At 44.6% G+C, this 9,606-nt stretch overlaps 1 protein-coding gene across 2 annotated transcripts; it reads left to right on the forward strand.

Annotated features, from left to right (window-relative positions):
- Positions 1 to 6,159, forward strand: LOC139549742 (transgelin-like). 2 transcript variants are annotated; one of them, XM_071360457.1, is made up of 6 exons: positions 125 to 264; positions 3,366 to 3,403; positions 4,472 to 4,666; positions 4,967 to 5,138; positions 5,306 to 5,408; positions 5,547 to 6,159. In XM_071360457.1, the coding sequence occupies exons 2-6, from the start codon at positions 3,392 to 3,394 to the stop codon at positions 5,683 to 5,685; spliced, it is 621 nt and encodes a 206-aa protein (XP_071216558.1). In that variant the 5' UTR covers positions 125 to 264; positions 3,366 to 3,391; the 3' UTR covers positions 5,686 to 6,159. The 2 variants fall into 2 exon arrangements, with proteins under 2 accessions (XP_071216559.1, XP_071216558.1); XM_071360458.1 differs by lacking the exon at positions 3,366 to 3,403 and having other exon boundaries at positions 1 to 264.
- Positions 6,160 to 9,606: the final 3,447 nt, after the last annotated feature.

Raw genomic sequence — 9,606 nt, forward strand, 5'->3', positions numbered from 1 at the left:
AGACGCAACAAACCTTGATCAAATAGTGGTTGGGTCATATTGATGAGATCATGAAACTCACATGTTAGCACAAGGTGTATACGAGGCTTAAGAGAAGTGAAGTCATTTCAGCTTGTCTGGTCCTTTTAAGCCAGCACTTTTCCGAGGGAGGACTTTGCTGGAGCTAGAAGTATACAAACAGTCAGTCACACACACACGGACACACACACCTCCTGACCCAGCGCTTGTACAGAGGAAAGACTCTTCGCTACATACTTTAACACAGTGAGTATATCTCTTTACTGTCGCTGCTTTTAGGTTCCAGTCAGAAGAACACTGTGCTGAGACGGTTGTCTGTCAGCCCTACGATGGAAGCCTTATCCTGAGTGTACAGAGCCAGAAGACGCATATGGCTGTCTGTCAGCTATGTCATCGATTTTGAGAAAAGTAACATTGTCAGAGCACTGTGTTCTCTAACCATGTTTTCATTGTTTCTCTAATCCTCCATACTGTATGTCTGTGTGTCTCATACTCCATCCTGTGTGTGACTGTGTGACTGTGTGTGTGAATAGACACACATAGTTAAACTAATAATCTATGTGGTTGATGTCTTGGTCAATGGGGTACCGGGTGCTAGAGCATACCTTTTGAGAGGGATGGGATATGTAGTTCTGAGAGGGATGGGATATGTAGTTCTGATATGAGATGGGGTGTTTCTACTGTAGAATAACCATCCGAATCAGTCACAAAGATGTAAAGGTACTAGAGAAACAGTTTGACCAGTTTGGTCCTGGGGAGAGATCTGGGATAGGCAGCACAGCAGCTCCTCTTGTAACAGACACAATTGCATAGCTCAGTTTTCACTTGCAAATGACTGACTGCCATACATGGGCTTCGGCTAGGAATTCAATAGCCAACAAAAGTTCACGGCAGACACACAAAAGACACGCACACACACAGACAGACAAAGATGCAAACAAATAACACAGAAACACAGCAGCTTTCATTGATTATATGCGATTAATCAATACGGTTTCTCAGCCTAATGTTTGCTGGGAGTGGACAGAAGTGTTTTTGTGAGCGACAGAGAGATAACACTGGAGAACTACAGCAGCAGCTTCAGTAGCTGTGGAGTTATCTACGGTACAGTAGGCCTAGCAGTAGCAGGAGTAAAGTCCCAGAGGCTGACCAGCAGCAGCTTCAGTAGCTGTGGAGTTATCTACGGTACAGTAGGTCTAGCAGTAGCAGGAGTAAAGTCCCAGAGGCTAGCTGACCAGCAGCAGCTTCAGTAGCTGTGGAGTTATCTACGCTACAGTAGGTCTAGCAGTAGCAGGAGTAAAGTCCCAGAGGCTAGCTGACCAGCAGCAGCTTCAGTAGCTGTGGAGTTATCTACGGTACAGTAGGCCTAGCAGTAGCAGGAGTAAAGTCCCAGAGGCTGACCAGCAGCAGCTTCAGTAGCTGTGGAGTTATCTACGGTACAGTAGGCCTAGCAGTAGCAGGAGTAAAGTCCCAGAGGCTGACCAGCAGCAGCTTCAGTAGCTGTGGAGTTATCTACGGTACAGTAGGCCTAGCAGTAGCAGGAGTAAAGTCCCAGAGGCTGACCAGCAGCAGTAGGAGATAAGATTACCTTGAGCTCCGTTTCAGTGGCACTGAGGCGCCGCTGGCATTACGTCATGGCTTTAGCCACAGTTCACAGACCACAGCTTTCAAACTGTGCTTCATGGCGAGACAGCCAGCTGTGTTACCATGGCGAGACAGAAACACAGAAGTAAAACAGACATGAAAGGAGCGACAGATGGTGATGTCATATTTTCATTAGGATAAGTGGACACGGTTTCATACTGTAGTACCAGTAGTTGAGAAGCAACATGTAGTTCAGAGGCTGAATGACAATACTCCAAACACATAGTCTACATGTCCTAGCAAATGTAGAACTCACTATAATCAGGTCAAAATAGAAACATAGCTACGTAATTAACACACACACAGAGAGACAACCCACAAGCAAGCCTGACATACTGTTCTGGAGATATCAGAGACAGGGCCTGATGCCAAACCCAACAGTACAGTAGGTTCCTAAGCACACATACATACCATAATGGAACCAGGGTCCCGTCCCATGTGAACTGAGATCTCAGACCATCCATATCCCCTCTGTGGAGGGCAGTGACCTGTACTGGCAGTGGCACACAGAGGAACAGCAGTCTTATCTCTGATGGTCAAAATGCTTGTTTATGAAGCATAGGTCTAGACCAACTGGAGGGAGAAGTAATGACATGGCTAGCAGCCCGACCTTCCTCACATTCCTCTGTAATGTTTCTATAATGATGCACTGTGCGAGGGTTTGACTGAGTGTGTGTTACGGTGAGGTTGGGAGCTTATCGTGGTCTGAGGAGGAGGAGGAGGATGTGGGGAATATTAGGCACTTTTATTGTCTTTATGGTTATGAGTTCATGGTTAAGGTACCATGAAACAACTGAGCAGCTTGAAACTCTAAAAAACCTGTCAAGTTTCTGTATTTTCAAGGCTTCATAATCATGTGACTGGATTGTTGGCAGATAGTGTCTAGAAGGACTGGGCCTTGGTCTACTTCTTTGGATGGTGGAGCAGCAGTAATGTGTGACTGGGCCCAGTGTCAGACAGTCCAGGGCTGTGTGTTGATGGCTCCTAATCAAAAACAATGCGGTGACACAGATACATGCTCTTAATGCCAATGTTCAACGCATGTCTGCTGGCTCAGAAAACTAGGTTAATGGCAGCTGATTGATACGTTTTCTCTTAAGTGTTGTCTGACTTACACTGAAGAGTCAGTATGGGAATGAGGAAGTGGAGGCGCATAACGTGTGTTTTTTGAGCTTATCGTTCAAATACTAGGCATGGAAGGGTCCACGCTGACCTTGTGGTGGAGTGTGAGTAGTTGGGTGGAGCGAGAGATCTGTTTCGGCATCATCTCCAACTGTGAAAATACACACTTAGAAAAAAAGGTGTTATCTGGAATCTAAAGGGGTTCTTCGGCTGTAACTATAGGAGAACCCTTTGAAAAACCCGTTCTGGTTGCAGGTTAAAAACCTTGCGGTTACAAGTAGAACCCTTTTGGGTTCAATGTAGAACGCTTTCCACAGAGCGTTCTACATGGAACCCAAAAAGGTTCTTCCTGGAATCAAAAAGGGTTCTCCTATGGGGACAGCCGAAGAACCCTAACTCTTTTGTGTAGATAAGGGAACTGTCTCCTTATGAGACATAGATGAAGTGACCAAATCTTACATTACTGTTGCCATTGGCTACCCCATCCAACAGCAATCTGGGGAAGGACCCCGCATGACGTCCAATCAGGATGAAGGTGAATTCCAGGTGGTAACATTTAACATTTGACCTTTAACCCCCAGGCACGTTGTGGTATCCTGACATCAAGATGGCAAACAAGGTGACAAGAGTGCACTGATATGGGCTTTGCACTTGGCAGCTTGGCCCAAAAGCAACAGTTTTGCAAGCAATGGTGTTGGTGACGCCTAGTGTGTTTAAGAGAGAGAGGCAGAGATACAAAAAGAGAGAGAGATTCTGCTGATTCTAGGGCTCCCATTGTACAGCAATTTGGCTCCTGATATTTAGTTCTGTAATTAATGCAGAGGGGCTGAACTGGTGTGCATTCGGAGACAATCATCTTTGGGAGGGAGCGGCTCAATTACACGCCTTTATAAATGCATGACATCTGTGTGTGTGTGTGTGTGTGTAAGTGTTCGCAGGCATATTTGTTTGTGAGTGAATCTGCCATTTGTCCAATGTCTTCATGTGTGCATGTGTCCGCATGCGAATCTGCCTATATATCCACAGAGCTGTTGGAAATGGCTTGACTTGCAACTAAGGTAATATCTGTTCCAGCCAAAGGCCAATGGAAAAAGGAGTCCCTTTGTATTAGTTATGATAGCAGATCATAGCACAAGTGACATGCAAATGAGTGTACATACAGGCACAACTGATATGGAAACTCATACATTAGACATAGTCAATGTGACAATGTCATCTGAACCAGGGAATACTTTCACGTCTAATACCAGATCAAGGTGATCTCAGACATCATAGAACAGGGATCATCAACTAGATTCTGCCGCAGGATGATTTTTTCTTCAGCGGATGGTCAGGGGACCGGAACATAATTACAAATCATTTGTAAACTGCAAATTGACCGCAAGAAGCTCAACTGGGTATAATATTTGACTAAAATATAATAATTTCAAACCTCGCTTTACAATTACATACTGTATATCGCTCTATCAAAATTCAAATCACTTGGCTGGTGTTTTTAGTATTTTATGTCCAACAATAAACACATTTTTAAAAAATCTCTGACAATTTGGGGGGCCAAATAAAATCCACTAATTGGGGGAACCCTATCACAGAGCAACTCCCTTCACTCACATAAATATCAATATTTCCTCTATTTAATATCTGTACTACTCCACTGTCTCTCCCTCTATCCCTCTCGGTGGGAAAGGGTCCCCAGGTAGGCATGGCCAACAAAGGTCCATCTTATGGCATGAGCCGTGTGGTGCAGGACAAGATTGACAAGAAGTACGACGCTGAGGTGGAGGAGCTTTTGGTGCAGTGGATTGTGGCCCAGTGTGGATCTGGAGTTGGGAAGCCCGAATCTGGCAAACTGGGCTTCCAGGACTGGCTTAAGGATGGATGTGTGAGTACCAACCCAATGCCCCTCAGAATGAAACATACATTTCAACTTAATGGCATTCAGAATTCATATTAGCCATTTATTTGAACCACCTTTATTCAGTCTAAAGATTTGTGTCATCAGCAAAGAGAATGGAGAAACAAACCCTTTGGAAATCAGATTATGATCATGTACCTGTACATTTAAAAACAACAATGTGCCAAGTATCGAACCTTGGGGGACCCCACAAGAGTATATGACGGTACAGATGGTTATTTTCTGCCAACATACTCTTACTCTTGTCTTTATGTTCCTATTCCCCAGGTCCTGTGTGAGCTCATTAACAGCCTGCATAAGGACAACAAGCCCATCAAGAAGATAGCCAGCTCAAGCATGGCCTTCAAACAGATGGAGCAGATCTCACAGTTCCTAACTGCTGCCGAGAGCTACGGTGTCATCAAGACCGACATGTTCCAGACCGTGGACCTCTGGGAAGGTTCGCAAAGCATGCCCATCTCATCAAACAATCACAACAATGACAACACAGGGCATTACATATGCCACAGATAACAGCGGATGTGGTGTGGGGAACATACAACGGTGTGGTGTACTGTAGCTACGGTGTGTGGACTTAAAGACCCTGCTGTGATTTTGTGGTGACAGGGAAGGATTTGGCTGCAGTCCAGAGGACACTCATGTCCCTCGGCAGTGTGGCTGTCACCAAGGATGACGGCAATTACCGCGGAGACTCCAACTGGTTCTTCAAGTGAGTTTAGAAAAATGTGAAGAGTGATGGTGTTGCATTGCTGGTGTATTCAGTCAGTGCTGGGGCTGTTTAGAGCTGGGGTGTGTATTGTGCTGTGCCAGTGTGTGTTTTGAGTTCATTGTCCATGTACCCTTGCAGGAAAGCCCAGGAGAACCGGAGGGAGTTCACAGACGACCAGTTGAAGGCGGGGAAGGGTGTGATTGGCCTGCAGATGGGTTCCAACAAAGGGGCGAGCCAGACTGGCATGTCGTACGGGGCCACCCGACAGATCCAATAATAACAACCAAACCATTGACCCTTGTCCTTTCCCCTCCCTTCTCCACCACACCCTGCACTGCCCTCCTCCCCCCTTCGCCCTCTCACTGCAGCTACGACAGGCCCCATAGATGAAGTCTTAATGCCTCAAATCAACTTTATCCCAGTGTAGTAGGAACAGTCTCACTAGTATCACACAACACTATGACCAGCCCAATATTACAACCCAAATCTACACTGCAAATACCATATGTGAAATGTGAGTCTTAAGGTGAAAGGGGCAACATGCATATACAGCTGACAATCACTCATCGTCAATTGCAATTCTCATGTTTACATGAGACTGATATCTGATTCATAGAGAAGGCACTGAAGCGACCAAACTACGCCTTCTTAGTACAAGGACATTCTATCCAAATGTAGAAACATTGAGAGATTGCTCGAGAGGTCATTTGAAAAATGCCAAATAAAAGGAAGGAAATGAGGTTGAAGTTCATTGCGTCTCCAGTGTTATGGATGAGTTATTCAAGTTAACACTGTATGTACCAATCCCTGCCAACTGCTATGACCTCTAACAGCCACATATTTTTTGTAGTCTTATTAGCTCCATTTGTCCTAGGCCTCCCACAGTGAAAAAGCAGAAATTCACTACTTTCATTCATCTGCTTGCTCTGCACTCATATTTAGCCTCACATTGAAGTGTTTAACCCGTGTCTTTTCAGGACAACCAGGGCTACAAGTAGAAAAAAACTAAACAATGACAAACAGTGGCATTCATGAGGTTTATTGACAAATGTCAATACACAAATAAGGTCTGCTAAGCAAAAACCAGATTTTTTTAAATAAGAATCCTGTAAGTACAGCAAATGTTTGCTCAGTGGGAAATTAATATCCAATTAGTCAGTGACAACTGTGTGGAGTTGAGTTTGACAGCAACTATGTGAGCTTATTACAGTATTATAGACACAGTCCTGGGATTTCCTATGATCTTCTATGTAGAAGAAGCACGTACCTTCTCACGACTTGTCAGCTTTTTACAGATGGTCATAATACCTTGTAGCTCAAACCGTTCCGACTTTACACACGAGAATAACCATTTTTGTGATCTGCCCTTGTCTCAAACACCGCTCTGGCTCTGCCCCCGTTAAAAAACAGACACAGTTTAAACAGGGGTTAGAAGTCCAAAATGCGCTGGTGATAGTGGGACTCAAGAATGATATTGAAACTTTTTTTGCGCTAAATTCCCATAGTTTGATTAAGGGAAATTATGGGAATGATCCAGCCTGAAACTCCATCAACAATCTTTATTCATTTTACTCAGTCAAGTGGTGACTTGCACAGCAAAACACAGGCTTCCAGTTCAGTAAATAAAAATAAAATCTTTAATATGTTTCAGTTCATAAAAATCCTCAAACTCTGATATATAGATGTACAACACACACGTGTATATATTACAGTTGATAAAAAAAAACATTCAACCCCACACTCAGATCCCAAATCAAGTTCAAGTAGTGGAAAAATGTATATAGTCTGCACAAAATAACATTCCAAACGGGAGGTCTGTTTACAAAATAATTAACTTAAAAGATGCACAGAAACCGCTCCATCATTTCCTGGTTGCTAAAATTAGAATAGTTTGTGTAATTTCAGTTTGTGACAAAACAAGCAGTCATTGTAGAGAACCACTGTACCATCTAAACCGCTTTGAAATATATTTTACATAATCAAAAAGATTGTATATTCAGCTGTTTGAAGTTTAGTGTACAAAACTGAAAGTAAAATAAGCAAAAACAAAACTTTAGAACGAGAAGCATAGAAATAGCACACATAGAACAAATCTACCGCTTCTTAGACTTGCTTTCAACAGGAATGATCTCACATTTCTATATGAATTTGGTCCGGTCGCCCAAAAAAGTTACATATTGTAGCTTTAAAGCTGCTACACAGGATTTCTTTGAATTTTTGCATTGTAATTTCAGAAAATGTCCATAATATATCTGCCGCTAATAGTGGAATGACAGTGTTTCACAGTATCACTTAGCTGGGATTGGGATTGGCTGTGATATTCGCCTACTGATTTCTCCCACCGGAACGTAATCTGTTGTCAAAATGGGAAAACTGTTCTGACTTCGTGGCTGTGTTATCTAGTGGAAATGATTAATTTCCTAGTTGCAAATATTCTACACTTCGCTCAATTTCAGTTTGCGAGAAAACAAGCACTGAATAGTGTCGGGAATCATTGTACCATCTAAAATCGTCGCGAAATATAGATATATATATATATTTTTTTACAGCTGTTTGAAGCTGGTGGACCAAAACCAAAAGCAACTTGGTCTACCATCCAAAGGTCATCCAGTCAAATTGAAAATTGTGGGAATCATTGGAGTCAACATGGAGCATTATCCCTGTGGAACACTTGACACCTTGTAGAGTCCATGCCCTGACAAATCGAGACTGTTCTGAGGGCAACTCAATATTAGGAAGGTGTTTCATGTTTTGTACACAGTGTATTAGACATTTTCTGAAATTACAATGCAAACATTTTCAAAAATCCTATTAATAAAATAAATAATTTAAAAAGCAGCCATAATCTCAAGAGCACTCCATCACTCACACACCGTCACACATCCTCAAAACCAAACACCATTTACATTTTAAAACACATTCACACGCACAGCATTGTAATGCCTTCCCATGGTGCACACCTAATACACTTTGGAAGACTGACTTAAACTTCAAGGGCCGGTTACGGACCCAGACTATAACCTAATCCTGGGCTAAAAAGCATTTCCAACGGATATTCGTAATTGATCTTGCTTTTTAGTCCAGGATAGTCATTGTCCAGGAAACCACCCCAGGAGTGCTGCTCTGTCTGGTTGTCCAGCATCCCACACTAAAAGACCCAGGTAAGGGACTGAACCAAACTAGTGATACATACTTCAACCCAAAGACCAGGCCAAACTACCACCTCTATAGCACTGCTAGGTGAGACCGGAGGGTCCTGAGAGATCCAGAGGGTTTAGGTTGCTCCCCCGCAGTACATTTACTCACATACGCTTGGGGCTCTGCAACGCTGATAAAAGGCCACAGGCTTGGGGCTCTGCAACGCTGATAAAAGGCCACAGGCTTGGGGCTCTGCAACGCTGATAAAGGGCCACAGGCTTGGGGCTCTGCAACGCTGATAAAAGGCCACAGGCTTGGGGCTCTGCAACGCTGATAAAAGGCCACAGGCTTGGGGCTCTGCAACGCTGATAAAAGGCCACAGGCTTGGGGCTCTGCAACGCTGATAAAAGGCCACAGGCTTGGGGCTCTGCAACGCTGATAAAAGGCCACAGGCTTGGGGCTCTGCAACGCTGATAAAAGGCCACAGGCTTGGGGCTCTGCAACGCTGATAAAGGGCCACAGGCTTGGGGCTCTGCAACGCTGATAAAAGGCCACAGGCTTGGGGCTCTGCAACGCTGATAAAAGGCCACAGGCTTGGGGCTCTGCAACGCTGATAAAAGGCCACAGGCTTGGGGCTCTGCAACGCTGATAAAAGGCCACAGGCTTGGGGCTCTGCAACGCTGATAAAAGGCCACAGGCTTGGGGCTCTGCAACGCTGATAAAAGGCCACAGGCTTGGGGCTCTGCAACGCTGATAAAAGGCCACAGGCTTGGGGCTCTGCAACGCTGATAAAAGGCCACAGGCATGGGGCTCTGCAACGCTGATAAAAGGCCACAGGCTTGGGGCTCTGCAACGCTGATAAAAGGCCACAGGCTTGGGGCTCTGCAACGCTGATAAAAGGCCACAGGCTTGGGGCTCTGCAACGCTGATAAAAGGCCACAGGCTTGGGGCTCTGCAACGCTGATAAAAGGCCACAGGCTTGGGGCTCTGCAACGCTGATAAAAGGCCACAGGCTTGGGGCTCTGCAACGCTGATAAAAGGCCACAGGCTTGGGGCTCTG

This window comes from Salvelinus alpinus, chromosome 22, assembly GCF_045679555.1.
Source record: "Salvelinus alpinus chromosome 22, SLU_Salpinus.1, whole genome shotgun sequence".
Taxonomy (NCBI): domain Eukaryota; kingdom Metazoa; phylum Chordata; class Actinopteri; order Salmoniformes; family Salmonidae; genus Salvelinus; species Salvelinus alpinus.